Below are 16,694 nucleotides of genomic sequence, written 5' to 3' on the forward strand. Positions count from 1 at the left end.
TCACGTGGTCAATATCATGTGACAGGATGAGACATCATTCAGACACCAGCAAAGGACCACATGGTCGTGAAGCAAAGTAACTAACTCTCTCTTAACTGTTTGAAAAATTTATGTTTTCACTTGCTCATACGCATGTCCCGAAACATCAGGTCATTCGGTACAACTGCTATAAAACATGGAAAATGTTGTAATATTTTAAAAACTTGTACTAAATATAAAATATTTGATTGTCCTTTTGCTAACTAGTAGCTAGCAATCTAACTAGCTAACTAGCTAGATATCAGCCTGTTAGCACTGTTTGAAAATATCATCATTTGGTATAACCAATAGTGTAATTTGGTAAAAACAAAATTTTGGTTAAACCGAACGACTTTTTTGGTGAAATTATGACCACCTTGTAAAAAATGACAAAAGCAGTGCTAATTGACCATAAAAACCACATGATCTCATTGTTAACACTTAATAAAACTTCAGAATTAATTATAGCGCCAATAGGTTTTTTTACACTTTTAAAAACCTTATTTGTCATCGTCAATGACCCATATAAACTATTTAAAACCTATTAAATAGCTAGAGAATAATATCTCAAAATCATAATTGTCCTTGTCACAGAGATGCTCTTAACAAAATGAAGGATGTCTATGAGAAGAATCCTCAGATGGGAGATCCTGGAAGTCTCCAGCCCAAGATTTCAGAGACCATATGCAACATGGAGAAACTTCGCTCTGAGATCCATAAAAATGAGGTAACCTTCCCAGAGGAATGACTTATTGTTGCAGTCTTATAAGGAAGCACAGCCTCCGGGAATGTACATCTGGATAAATTTGACATAAAACAGCTGAGCATCTCTGTGCGCCACCGCCATCTAGTGGAGGAATGCACGTAATGCGGTTGCTGCATCACATGAAATGCTTGACAATGACAAATTATTTGGACATGTATCACTCTTCACCTGTCTCTCTCCATCTCAGAGTTGGCTGGCAGAGGTTGAAGGGAAACATGGATCTCGTGGTGAACGGCGGCCCAGTGCAGATGTGAACCACCACGCACCCCACGGTAGAGAGAGGTCTGTATTTCCTGATTACATTATCTGCATTCTAAGGATAGACAGACTATAATACAGTATGTCCAGTATACAGTCGTCCCTTTTATGAGTGCCTGAACAGTTTAGAAGAGCTGTTGAGCTTTTTGTAGATATAAATGAGTGGGAAGGCACAGCAGCATTATAAAGAGGTTGATGGGATTGAAGTAGTTGGAATACCTACCAAAAAAATCATTAAATGCTATTTTACTTACTGCAAATACTTTATCTCATAATATTTTCTTTTAATTTAAAATCATGTATGCAAACTTAAAGATATACAATTAGTATCAGTGCAACATTAGCTTTACATAATGTAGCTCTTTAGTTGAAAACAAAAGACGTCAAACCGTCATATCATCCAGTCCTATTCATTGCTTTGTGCTTCCTCACGTCACACCGCTGCCTCTGACCATAAAGGCCACTTTAATGCATTGACATTTTTTTCTTCTGTCTTTCAGCCCTGAAGGCAGTTACACAGACGATCACAGTCAGGAGCATCGGTCTCCACCACAGCCCGACCCACATGATTTTGATGACGAGTTTGACGATGACGATCCTCTCCCTGCCATCGGCCACTGCAAAGCTCTCTACTCTTTTGATGGTACAGAAACAGCTTGCTTTAAATGTTCCTCGTTTAGGACGAGTTAAGCGCTGTCGACAACATTACTGGCATAACGTCGATTATAAATATCCATAAAAACGGTTTCACCAACCAATTCTTCCCACAGGAATTGCTATACAACAAAATGACAGATTTTTACTAAATAATTCACTTAAGTGCTTTAACAAAGATTTCTGGCAAGTCAAAATAATTTTCTGTGGCAATCAATATTATCCCTACAATTCTGTCAACACAATGTAACTTGTATAGAACCTGAAACAATTCTTTACCATTGCAGAGTTTCTGTGTTCATTTATGTGACTGATGAAGTCAGGGGCATTTCCTTCTAAAAGGCAAGGCCTCAAAAAATAGGATGACAAAATAAAAGTAACACTGTCCAACAGAAGGTAAAGTTACAGCGAGAGTCTGCGACTCTCTTGCCTCCCTTGAGCCCATTGAGTTTTAACAGACCCCCTAAAGCGCGTGGTGGGTTTGGTGGGGAAGAATGGGCGAAAGTCACATGAGAGGAGGCAATGCCTCCAACGCGGTATGATTGGTTCATGCGATAAATCCCGCCTTTTGTTTTTGTGGCTCCTCATTTCAGAACACCGCCGCACACCACTGGTTAAAGTATTAAAAATGTGTTTGTTCCTCAGGCTCTAACGAAGGCACCTTGGTTATGAACGAGAACGAGGTGCTGTACGTCATAGAGGAAGATAAAGGCGACGGATGGACGCGGGTTCGGAAACATAGCGGAGTGGAGGGCTACGTCCCCACGTCCTACGTGGAGATCACACTGGAGAAAAACAGCAAAGGTGCGGTCACCTATATATGACATCACCCACGGCAGCACCGTCTAGTTATGACATCATACACGGGGGAGTGCATGTCAGATTTACCGTGACTCATCAAGTGCAGCTCGGCTGACTGCCATATGCTTTTGTTCACTGTGTGAGCCCAAGGACAAACACACACACACACACACACACACACACACACACACACACACACACACACTGTCGAAAGTGACTGTATTTCCTCTGCACTGCGACTTTGCTGCAGCGGATCAATCTGTAGAATTGTAGAGATTTTTATTACATTTTATTCCATTTTAATAAGTGTTTTTAATCATCAAACTGAACAAAATACATAGGCTCCTTTTCAAATGTCTTGTCTGTCTGAGAGATGATTTGCTCATTATAATAGTGAGAGAAACTGCTCAGTCAGCTCTTTATTGTTGAGATTTATGTTTTTATACATGTTGAAACTAAAGTATACTCTACTGCATTATTACTACAGTCCAATCATTTGTTCTATTCAGTATGAGGATACATTGATGTTCTTCTGAGCTTTCAGTTCATGCAGATTCCAGTTCTTCCACCTTTCGTTGAAACCTGTTTCACTTCAACTTTTTCTGCGAGTGCTACCCTTCTCGTTAAACTTGTGCGTCACAACTTCTTTTTTTAATTTGTGACTTGAAATTAAAAGCGTACAATAAAAACAATCCAAGAACATTGCGTAACTTCAGAGCAGCACTCAGTTTGGCTGGCTCACTAGCGCCCTCTATCTTTTTTTTTTTTTTCCTCTGTCGCTGGTCAAACTTTGCTGTCGGTGGACCTGTCAATGACTCTGTCCTCTCTTTTCTTTCTGTGGCTACAGGTTCCTGATTGGATGAGTGGGGTTCTGTGGTGTTTGGTGGACGGGACTCACTGCTGTGGGTCTGTTAGTGGGGCGGTGGGGCGAAATTTAAGACCGAGATTGTGTTGGGGCAGGTTGCATGTTTGCATGCTGTTTGTGTCATGGCCATTAACATCATTCCATTGCAGCAGACGTTCCAGGGATATCGGGGTAGTTGGGAGGGCGTGGGAGAACGAGGAGCAATAATGAGGATTCCAAAGAGAGTCGTTGCCTGACACTAACATGTTCAGGGGAATGTTTGCCTGTACCATCTTTTCATGTTCATCATAACATGCACCTGCATGATCCGCAGCCGTTCGTTTCTCATTCCATGCTGACCAATTGATTCCTTAATAGGTTTAACCACTTATCTCTCAACCACCTGTGTGTCCGTTTCTCTTTTGACTGTTTCCTCATTGATGCATTCCATGTTAACCATGATATAAATCTCATAAGCATGACCAATCAGAGTAAAGGAAGCATGGTGCTACTGTAGCCAATGCAACGGTCCTCACTGCAACATCCACCCACTGGCCCCGCCCCCTTTGCATAGTTCGGTGGATGGATCCTGGTGCAGTTCTGCATTTGACCAGCAGGGGGACCCAACACCATATAAAACGAGCAGAGAAAACGCCAGCGAGGACCTATGAACACCAACCCATCATCTCTGCCTTAATTACAGGCTTCTGTATGGAAACTAAAGCATATAGGGGTCTATCAGATCCTCCGTGCCCAAAAAACTGCTCGTTCTTGGGCTGCCAGCTCTTTGTGGTGCTTTCTCCATTTCTTGTCCAGCTCTTGGTTTCACATGTGCAAGAACATGCTCACTGCCTCCTAACAAGGGACCACACGTCTCCAGAATCCGATCTCAAGTGCGTGTTTTTGTGAATGTGATTCTTACATATAAAACTGTGTATGCATATGGGTGCATATATGCATATGTATATACCTAGTTAGTTTTTATTATTAAACTGTATGTATTAACATCTTTATTTCAGAATGAATGTTTTTATTGTGATTGTTTTTTTTTTTTTGTTAACCAAGCGAGTGACTTTCAGGCTTTGCTTTTAAGAACCGTGCCGTACTCTTTTTGTAACCAGTTCTTCTTCTTCTCAGTAGGACCCTGGTCTTAACCAATGCACTTTTTACCCTGTTGCATTTGAATTGGATTATTAGGGAGTGAATGGTGTCAGATGTGAATGCTTGCTTTTGTGTGAATGTGTTGTACAGTGAGACAACGTTGACCACTATATACTGGGGTTTGTGTTGGAGCAAGAGCAACCGAGAAATAAATACTTATGTCTGTTTGTCTCGTTCATCCTGCCTGTCATTTATTGGAGTTCTTCACTCTTTTGTGTTTAGCCCACTGGATTTTGTTTATATTCCTACAGTGTAGGTTGTATTTCATCACTATTACTGGCTATGTTTATCAGGAGCCAAGGTTTCTAACCTGCAAATACTGTATATGCAGTGCATCATGGACACACACGCACACACACACACGCACACACACACACACACACACACACACACACACACGGTTCAGGGGGACACTCCATAGATGTAATGGTTTTTATACTGTACAAAATGTATATTCTGTCCCCCTACACTACCCCTACCCTAAACCTACCCATCACAGAAAACTGTCAAAAAAACACCATTTAGTATGTTTTTTTTTTTTTTAAGCCATTTGGTTTACGAGGACACAGGAAGTGTCCTCATAAACCATATTTATGTTGTAATACCCATGTTATTATACACACTCGTGTCCTTATAAACCATGTATACAAGAACACACACTACTGTTGAAAAGTTTGGGGTCAGTAAGATTTTTTTATTTATTTTTTTTAATCAGACTATTTAGGGTCACCAAGGCTGCATTTTTTTAATCAATGCAGTAAAAAAAGTAATATTGTAAAATATTTTTACTATGTAAATGACTTTCTATTTTTGTACGTAATTCTAAATGCAATTTATTCCTGTGATGTCAAAGCTGAATTTTCAGCATCATTACTCCAGTCATCAGTGTCACATGATCCTACAGAAATCATTCTAATATGCTGATTTGATGCTCAAGAAACTTTTTTATTATTATTATTATTATTATCAGTGTTGAAAACAGTTGTGCCGCTTAATATTTTTGTGGAAACTGTGATACTTTTTTTCTGGAAATTTTTTTTAGTAGAAAATTCAAAAGAACAGATGTAAAGGGAAATGGAAATATTTTAATTAGAAAAGAAATTATAAATATTTTTACAGTCACTTTTAATCAATTTAATGCATCCTTGCTTACTAAAAAAATCTTATTGACCCATATATATATACACACACACACACACACACACACACACACACACACACACACACACACACACACACATTTCTGTAACAATTAATCTTTTATTAGATATTTAATATTTTTCAGAATATTTCATTTATGGGTGACTATTTACAGATCAATAATACTTAATACAATATATTACACAAACTAGCCTTCACATGCGTTCACTAATGATGATTATGTACATTCTTTTCCATGTGGGTTTTTTTAAACAGATCAACACTGCTTTGACCAAAGGGTTTATGACGTTTCTAAAATTGTACAAACTTTACTATCTCCTGTTCCTTCATGGCGCTGAAAATTTGTCTTGAAGGTGTAGTCCATCATCCCAGTGCTCTCTTATTCATCACTTCATATGCCAAGTTACTGACCACATACATACACCTCATGAAGTGTTCTCTCTGCCTCCAACTTTATTTTTATTTCTTAGGGTGGATGATGTATTGGCCAGTAGCTATATTCTACGTACCATTCCTTCTTTTCCTGAAGGCAAAACTGGTACCTGCCCATTTCACCAGTCATAATTGTGGAGCACAACACACCTCTGGAAGGTGCATATGGAAGTGCCGTGTGTGCTCATGAATGGCTTCCAACTTGCAAGCTGCACGTGGTCTTCTGAAGCTCTCATTCTGTTAGAGAACGACCTTTTTATAGGTACAGACGACCTTTGACCTGCCTCCAGAGAGGTTCGGACAGTTTCTGCTTACTCAGAGAGTCTAGTATACTGTATAAAGTGTCTCATTTTTCAGAGTTCTGTATGTTTGACTGGAGGCTCAAGTTTTCTGGACAGGGCCGTGAGGATGAGTTTGAATTTGTCGTATCGCTCAGTCTGGTCCACGGCCGCCCCCCTGCTGCCCCAGAGCAGACGCAACTGGAAATCAGTCCTCAAGATCTCCAACATGTCATCATTAGGTTGGAAATCTGGAGAGAAAATTAAATTTTATTATTAAAGTCGCTGTGTAATTAAAAATTGACTTTTTTTTTTTAACAGAATGTTGCAGTGTTTATTATAAATGATTTATCTGTGCGCATCAATATTATTATTTTTTTTAAATCATATGCCCTCATAATCTTTAATCAGCAAAGTTAACCTCCCTTCCTCTAGAAACCATATTCGTTCTCTTCATGATGTGTCTCGGCAGAGGGTGGGACTAAATATCCTCTACAATTGCCAATCTGCTTCCATTTTGTTAAAGCACCCAACTTCCTACAATCCAATCAATTCTCGCCCTACATATTTTTTTCTCATTCTAGAAGCCGTTTCACTCGGATATACGTCACAATATGGAAGAAAAGACTATCGCAACTTCAGTTTCATATTGATTTTAAAGAATGATTTTTGGTAACACTTAAAAATACATAATTTTTTGCCATTAATTAATGCATTAGGTACAGTAACAATGAACAACATTTATTATGATTTTTTTGTGAATTCATGTTTGTCCATACTTTAATGTTAATTTATACAATTTAAAATGGTAAACATTTTTTAGTATACGGCATACAGAAATTGACCTAAATATTGTTCATTGTTAGTTAAGGATACAATATTATATAGTTGTATATACTTGTATAGTGTTTTTTGTTTTACATTTTTAGTAAATTTTCATTTATCTGTTTATTTTAACATTTATCACAACATATGTAATTATTATATAAACAACTAGTCTGTAATTATACTGATCTAAGTCTCACAAACCTTAAGTACATATCACTGAAGAAGTCTGTGATTCATTTTGCGTCAGACATGACTAAAGTAATGATGACCTGTTCAGTTGGTAAATCATCTTAATTTAGTAACTAAAGGATTTCTTGGACTGACTGAAACTGATAATGCTGTTTGAGTGTCTTTTTGAGTGATTCTTTTCAAGAGCCGACTAAACAGGGCAGGCCTTTTATCATATAACTTCCTGAGGGAATCCATGATTCAAATGCTAATTTTCTTTTGGATTTTAAGACAACGACCTGAAAAGCTCTATTGCAAATCAATGTGTTTTGCTCACCAATTCCCCAAGTAAAGCACCACATATTCCTCCTGAAATGACTTGTAATGTCCTTGGCTTACCCTGGAGGATCCGCTGTGCATTGCAGGTGTAGGTGTCCGCATTGCGCGCAACAGCGCGAGCGCCTTCCAGATGCCGAAACATGATTTCGCAGCCTTGGTCGTTGTTCTCCCAGACGTCCATCCCGTCAAAGGTGACCGCAGGCCTCTCCATCAAGGTGAGCAGCGGCATTAGCAGCGGAACGCTGGCATTGCTCAGTGGGATTTCAGCTGGAAAGATCATAACAAGAACTTAATTAAAGGTGACCTACTGTATGAAGGGCATTTTAAACATGCTTTACTGTCAAAAACTCACCACTTCCTTCATAGAGTCCTTTGTAGAATGGTTTCAAAGATTTCTCATAAATAATGGCAGTCTGTGTATATTTCCTCCGCAAGCTAGTCCACGTATGATCCAATCTGGTAATCTGTTCATACAAGAAAGATCACACAGATTAAAGCTTGTTTCCTACACTTGACCGCACACAGAGAGGGAAAAAAAATTGCAAGTCAACCGAAAGTGGCAGATAGAAGGAGCCGTTGGGTACCTGAGGCATGTCCAGTGCTTTCATTATTGAGGAAAAGGCATAAAGATCTCCCATGGAGTCTTTCAGCTCTAGAGCGACCAGAATGATCCGGTTTAGGGTGGCTGCTCTCTCCTCCAGACTTCCTGTACACCCCAGGATATCCACAGCAACTCCAATTGCCATGGTGTTATGCCTGTTTAAGAAGAACCAGCCATGCGGGTTAAATGTGTGGCCTATTGGCCTCTGTGTCTGTGATTTTGGCCATAGTTAATGAAAAGGAAAAACTCTGCTTAGTTACTTTAGCGCACGTGAGATGTTCAAAGAGTTAATATTCCTCGGAAAGAGTTGTCCGCCCATATGAATCATCAGAAACCTGCTTTATAGATCACGTGTTGACAGCATGCGTTTACCTTTCCATGAGGTCCTGCCGCAGCTGTCTCCCATGGGGAAGGGTCACCAGCTCTAGCCCAGAGGTCACGCCCATTTGAACTTTCAGCTCCTCAGAAACATTCAGTATCCTGGCAACCTGGAGCATGTACACACAGCATTTGTAACATCTAGAATCAAAAGTATTGCACTGAAGCTAATCTGTGATTGTGAAGGGTTTCTAAATTTGACTTTGTTTTTGGTCCTGTGACTGACATAATCAGCCGGTTTAAGATTGAATTCCCAAATACACAGACAAACAATCTGGAGCCTCTTTCAGAAGCAGAAAGAAATGTGGAGAAGTGGACAGTCACATGTATAAGAGCTTTTTAGGTCATTTTTAATTTGATTCATCTACATTTAGCCCTTGCTGTGTGGCACAACTGTGGTCTTGTCCTCTGGTTGGCTGGAAGAACCAGTCTTCGACCTGAAGAAAAGGCTGACTCACATAACAAGACGGTAATTACAGACCTGTCGGTCATGATTGTATTCAGTAAGTGGGTGTGGATGACTAGCCCTAATTCTGTTTTCATCTTTCTTAATTTTCTCTTTTGTCGTTGTGTGTTTCATTTTCATTTTTTTTATTCCACTACCTCCCATTTTTGAAATCGAAAGCTATCAAATATATAATCTGTGACAGATTAGTCATCTGTTGTGCAGTTAATATTATACTAGCTAATATGAGCTTTTAATATCAATATTAACTTTTGTAATGTGTACAGTACCGTTTTAATGTTTGGGGTTAGTAAGTGCTGTTAGTTTGAACTTTTCCAGAAAAAAATCAACTGTTAAATAGAAAACAGTTATTTTAAATTGTAATATTTCACAATATTACTGTTTTTACTATATTTTTTGCAGCCTTGATGAGCATAAGAGACATTAAAAAAGTCAAAAACATTACAATTTTTTTATATATTTATTAATTCATAATTATTTTATTTGATCAAGGCTTTAAATAGCTGTTTTAAATATTGACATTTAAGTTACCATTACCAGTAACCTAAAACAAGCTATTAGTTGTATAGCTATTTGGTTATTGCTTAAGGTTATTGCACAATTTAACACTGATTAATCCATTGGGTATTATGAACTATAAATTTTTGTTGATTGTTAATGTTGGTTATGCTATTTTCTACAGTACATACATATACTTACACATTTTTATTGTTTCAATATTGTTAATGTATTAACACGCTTCACTTCAGAAGGCCTTTATTAACCCCCTGGAGCTGTATGGATTACTTTTATGATGGATGGATGCACTTTTTTGGGCTTCAAAATCGCGAGCACCATTTATTACCATTATAATAAAGCTTGGATATTAGAGCCAGGATATTTTTTAAAGGTCCCGTTTTTCGTGGTTTTTTGAAGCTTTGATTGTGTTTATAGAGTGCAATATAACATGTGTTCATGTTTCGCGTGTAAAAAAACAGTATTTTTCACATAATTTACTTATCTGTATACCGCTGTTTCCACTGTCATAAAAACGGGCTGATGACTTCCTTGTTCTATGAAGTCCCTCCTTCAGAAATACGTAACGAGTTCTGATAGTGCCAGCGGTTCCTGTGTTGTGATTCGACAGCAGCTTAGCGCTCCTTGCCCGGAAAGGTCACGCCTCTTACCATAACGTGGAGATGCACGCGCTCAGTGTTATTGTAAACATGTCTTTAATTTTACCCTATCAATTTGAGCCGGAATCAGACCCGGTGATTGGACTGCGGGATGAAAATAACAGCGTTTCGACGACATGGCGACAAACACACTCTACAAACGCAACTCTTGTGTATTCCTGTGGGCGGAGGTTAGTCAAAAAACTGTTTTAGTGACGTCATTAAAGAAGGAAGTAGAGGGATGTAGTCCAAACTGGCCGTTCGATGTAGGCGACTTCTGTTAAATAAAATATCTCACTTGGCATTGAACTTTGAGCTTTAAAATTTTACAGATTTTATTTATACTCTAACAACAACATTAAACACTAACTAAAGTTTGAAACATGGGATCACGAAGAACGGGACCTTTAACATAACTCCAATTGTGTTTGTCTGAAAGAAGATAGTCATATACACCTAGGATGGCTTGAGGGTGAGTAAATCATGGGATAATTTTCATTTTTGGGTTTAAATAATGTTAACGCATTGAAACAATTTTGAATTCATGTTGACTTTAAAGACACATAATTAATATTACCTGACAGTCTGCTTGCAGGATGTGTTTGGCGATGGTCTTTGGATCCTGACTGACGAGCAGCTCTTTGGCTTTCTTCAGCACTGTCATCTCCAATGGTTTGTTCTCCACTGGTAGAAGCCGGAAGTTGACGTCACCAGGTTTGAATGCTGATTCAGTCTCAAACACGGGTCTTTGGAAACCTTTCTTGCCATCCTCTTCTTTATCCACATCCTCCTCGATGTCTTCCTCACTGTCGTGTTCTAGGGCCTCAATGGCATTATGGTAGGAGCTACGATCTAGTTTAATGCTGCTATCACTTCTCCTTAACTCCTCCTCAGTCTTTAGCCTCTCCACATAGCTGTTAGCATGGGAGCTATTCATCTTTTCCCAATCAGCAGGACTGCATGGACTCAGTTCACAGTAGCTTACTTCTGACTGCTGCTGTTGCTGAGATGAAGGTCGCTGTTTGTGGGGCTTTACCGGGGGGACAGGTGGGGCGAGGGTTTTCAGGCCCGGGGTGCAGGATACTCTTATAGTGGGAACCTTGCTGGGTTTAGGGGGCGGTTTGGGACACAGCTGGCTGTCAGATCCACGAATGGCCTCACCAGGCTGGGTGTCGAAAGCCATTCTGCGTGGCACTGTGGGGCTCAGAGCTGGCTCACTTCCTGTTCGGAAAACTGGGGATTTGGGGCACGGCTGGTGCTCCATATGCTGAACCTGAGCCTGGGGCCTACAGCCTGAAAGCATATGCATGATATCACCGTTTTATTCAAATATTTTTCATTACAATAGACAGTATTTTGCAGATGGACTTTTTTTGTGTGGAAGTATTCTGCACGGCAAAGCAGATTCAGCGCTCTGGTTTCTGACATGGACAGCAAAGCTGCATTTTGTGCATAACCATATTTATTCCACTGACACAGGCATAAATTATCTCCATCCCCACTTTCATTCTTCTCCACAAAACATTTTTATTTTGCATTTCAATCCCACGTCTCATTTCACACATTTAACGTTTAGTAACAGGAAGTGAATTTCAAAGGCGGGAACGTCAGTTTGACTTTGAGAATCACTTTCTCTTTGGCACAAAGTGAATGTGAGAAAGATGACTGGTTTTCAGGGCTGTCAGATGTGCATATCACCGTGACGGGTATCAAGGAGGATGAGAGCTGACAGGCACTCACCGATAGGGAGGAAGCTTTCCGACTGATGGGTCTTCAGTGGCCGTCTCCTCTCCTGAACGTGGTTCAGACATGCTGGTTGACTCCCACATTTATCTTTGTGGCTGTGAAGGAGAAAGACAGGTCACTTAAAGTCTTCTTTACCGATCTTTTAGAGTAAGATGACAAAGTTGACACCACTTTTAATTGAGTTTTCAAAGGTTCTGCGATGTGATATGAATTTTTAAAAGTACAAATCAAATGCAGTCTCTCATTTAATGTAAGGTCATGCAACCTGTACAATCATTTTAATAACATTTTTAAATGGATAAGGTTATAAGCTATTTTGACACATTGTTTTCAAAAGTTAGGACGCCCATATGCTGAATCTGCACAAATAAGTAAAACTTTCACTTATTTTATGCTTATTAATGCTAAAAATCTCTTTATATTATTGTGGAGCTGTCACATTGCAGGACTGAATAAATAAACATATAACATATTCCACATAAATAATACAAATGCCTTGAAAAATGCCTTTTTTTACTTCCTGCTGTGGTGCTTATGAGCAAAACTGTCAAGGATTTCCAAGAGCTTGCCATTAAGAAATGGAGTTTGCGAATCACATCACAAGACCCACTAATTGCTGACAAAATTATGTACATCTTATCATATAGATTTGAGTGCAATTTGTAAATTCATGACTAGTCATTCTTCAAAGTAGACCCCAATTATATAATGCAAATATAATTAAATTATATTTCTAGTATTGTTTATTTTGATGTTTCTTTTCTAAGTCAGAATTCATGATGAGGACAGTCAAACAGCAGAATTTTCTTTTTTAACCTGAAATTTCCATGAGCTCATGAAATAAACATTATTTTTTATTAACTAACATTAACAAAGATTAATAAATACTGTAACACATACTGTAAATACTGTTAGTTCATTTTAGTAATCTGTTAGTTCATTTTAGTCATAAAGTAACTGTTTAGTTCATTTTAGTCATAAAGGGTTCATATAATTGCCAAGATGTAAAATAAGTCTCCGATGTCCTCAGAGTGTGTATGTGAAGTTTTAGCTCAAAATACCCTACAGATAATTTTTTATAGCATGTTAAATTTGTCACTTTTTGAGGGTGAGCAAAAACGCTCCGTTTTTGTGTGTGTCCCTTTAAATGCAAATGAGCTGCTACTCTCAAGAAGAGGGCGGGGTTTCAAGAGCTAAGTGTTAGCAGCGCCGATTCACAGACTCACTGAAATGTCAGAAACTGTTCAGCCTTTTATGTTCAAAACGGAGTCGGACAATGATGGAGAGACTCAAGAAGAAGAAGTGACAACATGTAGAATGCAACAGGACGTTTCTGAATGGTTAGTTGATTAATATTTGTAGCCGATGTGGAGTTAACTATCTTAAAGTCATTGATTAGCATATTCTGTCATGCTAATCTATAAATTGCTCATGTGGGAACTGTTGTAAAATGCCTACAGAGCCAGAGAATATATGCTGCATGAAGATAGAACAGGTATAGTTTTGTTTAATTATGGTTATAACGTGTAATCTTGCTTTTATGACATGCTATTGCATTTGTGTTACATACTGTATTGCAATAACATGGCCTCACCCCCTTTGTTGCGTGTTCTCGGCGGTGGGGTTTATGTAAATTTTAGGGTTAGTGATGTCACCAACCCGGGAAGAAGCTCGTTGTATTGTTTAAAATAAAATATCTCACTTTGAGCATCCTAACTTTACAGATGTTTTTTATGCTCTATTAGCAACATTACACACTAACTAAGGTTAAAAAAAGTGAAATCATAATCAACCACTCCTTTAAAGCATTAACTAATGGAATCGCTAAAAAGGCCAAATCATACAAAATTGAGAACTAGAATCTATAATTAGTAAATTGTCAATCCTATGATGAGTAAAATAATTAATCTCTCTTATTTCCTCATGTTTGTGATTCAAAAGCCTCACAGAGTATTTCTTCTTGGCGGTAAAGTGTGGTAGTGAATAATAGTGGAAAGAGCCATAGGATAGTCTTTCTCTCACCTGAGGAGGTTCCCACGGCTGAGGGTGTGATCCTGGGTGTGTCCGTTCATGATATTCAGACTCAACCGTTTGGAAGTCAGGCTCTTTCTCTCTGAGTATCCCGCCTCTACACGTATAGATCCAACTCCATATTTCTCCTCCAGGCATCTCAGAGGCAGAGCTCTGTTGATTGGCTGAAAGATAATCGCTCCGACAACCTCAGACACCGGCTCCCGGTTGCCCACATAGTATCGCACCAAAGCGGGGACACTGTCAAATCCCTCCTTCTCAAACAGGTACTGAACACGTGAGTAGGCCTCATTCATGGCTACTACTCGTTTGTTGATTTTGAAGTGTTGAGGAGTGTTCTTCCACTGGCAGGTGAGGACATAGTTTCCCGGGCTGGACAGCGAGTCTCGGATCAAAAAGTCTCCATCACGCTGGACCAGGTTTTCAGCCACCTTAAATTCAAACACACACAATTTTCATTGTTTTTGTGGTAGCTTTTTTCTGTCTTTCATATATACTATATTTTTCTTCCTCCTTAGTTTCAAGCATGTTGGATCTTGGCCCAAACATTAGGTTGTGGTGCTCATGCAGGATGAACAAGTTCAAACATTGGAATCATTTTTAAGGTAGTGATGCTTTTCTGCTCATAAATTCTTAAGTTGCTTTGTACTTTATTCTGTCTAAACAGATTATGTACAAATCCTCAGTAAACATTACAGAACTAATTTTATGACAGTGATACATGACATGACCTAGATATTACTTTCTTTTGTGGATCACCAGTGCATTCAAGCAGTTTAGAATGATGGAATACCTCTCCAAACTGAACGTTAGGTTCTAGAAGCCATTTGGAATATTAATGAATTGGTAAGTAAATCACTCTAGAGATCAGAAAAATCAGTATAGAATAATATATATATATATATATATATATATATATATATATATATATATATATATATATATATATATATATACACAGTCAAACCAAAATGTATTCAGACACCTTGAACATTGCATTCATTACTATAGTTTAAAAAAATGGTAATAAAATATGACAAGATCTCAGAGTTAAACTGTGTCAGAAAAAAATAATCTTAATCATGTCAGATAACACTTAAGCAAAACATGGTCAGGTCAAAGTGTCTGAATAATTTTTGGTCCCAAATTTTTTATCAGTTTTACAGGTAGTCCACTGTATGAAGAATTTTTGGGTATAATATGTCACAGTTTACTTTATTTTGCTATCCTCACTTACATAAATGAACTATAGTGTCCTGCACCCACTAGTAAAAATATATCAAAAATGTAAAAAAAAAAAAAAAAAAAATATATATATATATATATATATATATACATATACATACAGTATATATATCCTTATTCATTTTAATATATCATTATGCCTTTAGTTTATTAGTTTATATAAGATTAGATTGGTTGTATGTCATTGTTTTATATTACTTCCCACTATGTGTTCATGAGGAGATCAAACACTAATAAATCAAGGTTAGCATGTGTGTTTGGAGCAATGCATCAGCAGTGGCACCAGGAAAAGAGTCATTAAGCCTGATTAGAATCGCTGAATGTTTATGACTGTTTTCATGATGGTTTTGCTAAAAAGCTTTTCTCAGGCCTGTCTTATGGTATAAAACAGCAGCTAAAAAGTTTATAGTTCACTGTGCAGAAATGCTCAGATAGTTATGGCTGTGCATTGTGTTTGTCCAAATATGCAGAATAAATTAATTTGATTGTGGTAGTTTCACAGTTTGCTGCCTACATTGTCATCTATAATTAAGTCTTCATCTTTTATCATCCGTCATTTTTCCCCCCGACGGTGACAAAACACTGCCGGGAATTTACCACATGTCATTTCACACCGTTGGTCATAAAGTAATACACGCAGAATCATTAAATGTGTGTCTTTTCTTTTCAGTTGTCTGTAGTTTGTTTGTTTAACTTCAGCCGAGCAGGTCAGACTCGTCCCGCTGAAAGACACATGGGCAAACACAACCTGTACTGCAGCCCACATGCTGTCAGGGGCTTTGTGAAAATGGAAATGCTTGGGTGTGCAGTGATCCAAAGCCCGCTCAAAAGAACAAATGAATAAGTGTCTACAGACTCACTGCTGATTCCTGATAACAGTCATGGGTGATGCATTATAAGTGTAGAGACTGAATTAACAATCAACCAAATATGCATTATATTTTAAGGGCACTTTTTCATCCATTGTGATACCTATAGTTATATTTATGAATATTTAGACCATCTAATCCAATTCTCTATATATTTTTTTAAAGTGGTTCTTTAAGTGGCCTCATTTTCCGATAGATATCCATCTTTAATATATATAATTTTTTTGTACTTGTGAATCCAATGAACTATATTCTAAGGTCATTTATAAGGTGTGTTGAGCCATGATGAAGTATGTTCCATTGTGACTGGTATATTTGTGGTGTAAGCAGCAGTAGCCTGACTCTGTACGCTGGTAGTTCTGATCATATGATGCCGTTAAATAAATAAACCTCAGGTCAAATAGCAGTCATGATTCATCACTATATTAACCACTCTGCTCTGCTACAAAATTGTTGACGGATGAGTTGTCAGTTTCAGGGGCATATCCTGCAAAGG

At 38.2% G+C, this 16,694-nt stretch overlaps 2 protein-coding genes and 1 long non-coding RNA gene across 26 annotated transcripts in view; 2 read left to right on the forward strand and 1 right to left on the reverse strand.

Annotated features, from left to right (window-relative positions):
• fnbp1l (formin binding protein 1-like) overlaps nt 1–4,678 on the forward strand; it is a 49,363-nt gene extending 44,685 nt beyond the window's left edge. For 2 of the 3 annotated variants that reach the window (XM_048208683.1, XM_048208685.1), the window contains 4 exons: nt 613–745; nt 972–1,066; nt 1,543–1,685; nt 2,342–4,678. In XM_048208683.1, the coding sequence (XP_048064640.1) occupies nt 613–745; nt 972–1,066; nt 1,543–1,685; nt 2,342–2,520 (550 nt within the window). In that variant the 3' untranslated portion in view covers nt 2,521–4,678. The remainder of the gene's footprint in view (nt 1–612; nt 746–971; nt 1,067–1,542; nt 1,686–2,341) is intronic. The other variant, XM_048208684.1, reaches the window with a different exon arrangement.
• A 1,064-nt stretch (nt 4,679–5,742) lies between these two features.
• The window catches only part of bcar3 (BCAR3 adaptor protein, NSP family member), a 78,870-nt gene continuing 67,918 nt past the window's right edge, over nt 5,743–16,694 (reverse strand). For all 4 annotated transcript variants that reach the window (XM_048211481.1, XM_048211480.1, XM_048211482.1 and 1 more), the window contains 8 exons: nt 14,076–14,515; nt 12,048–12,148; nt 10,885–11,600; nt 8,682–8,797; nt 8,293–8,464; nt 8,061–8,172; nt 7,769–7,975; nt 5,743–6,624 (listed from right to left, as the gene is read on the reverse strand). In XM_048211481.1, coding sequence (XP_048067438.1) covers nt 6,449–6,624; nt 7,769–7,975; nt 8,061–8,172; nt 8,293–8,464; nt 8,682–8,797; nt 10,885–11,600; nt 12,048–12,148; nt 14,076–14,515 — 2,040 coding nt within the window. In that variant the 3' untranslated portion in view covers nt 5,743–6,448. The remainder of the gene's footprint in view (nt 6,625–7,768; nt 7,976–8,060; nt 8,173–8,292; nt 8,465–8,681; nt 8,798–10,884; nt 11,601–12,047; nt 12,149–14,075; nt 14,516–16,694) is intronic.
• The window catches only part of LOC125280738, a 49,613-nt gene continuing 46,041 nt past the window's right edge, over nt 13,123–16,694 (forward strand). For 9 of the 19 annotated variants that reach the window (XR_007187717.1, XR_007187726.1, XR_007187718.1 and 6 more), the window contains exons 1-5: nt 13,123–13,393; nt 14,219–14,350; nt 14,436–14,503; nt 14,603–14,689; nt 14,847–14,930. This is a non-coding gene — a long non-coding RNA (uncharacterized LOC125280738). The remainder of the gene's footprint in view (nt 13,394–14,218; nt 14,351–14,435; nt 14,504–14,602; nt 14,690–14,846; nt 14,931–16,694) is intronic. The other 10 variants (XR_007187713.1, XR_007187724.1, XR_007187715.1 and 7 more) reach the window with 4 other exon arrangements.

The sequence above is a fragment of the Megalobrama amblycephala genome, linkage group LG12, assembly GCF_018812025.1.
Source record: "Megalobrama amblycephala isolate DHTTF-2021 linkage group LG12, ASM1881202v1, whole genome shotgun sequence".
Taxonomy (NCBI): domain Eukaryota; kingdom Metazoa; phylum Chordata; class Actinopteri; order Cypriniformes; family Xenocyprididae; genus Megalobrama; species Megalobrama amblycephala.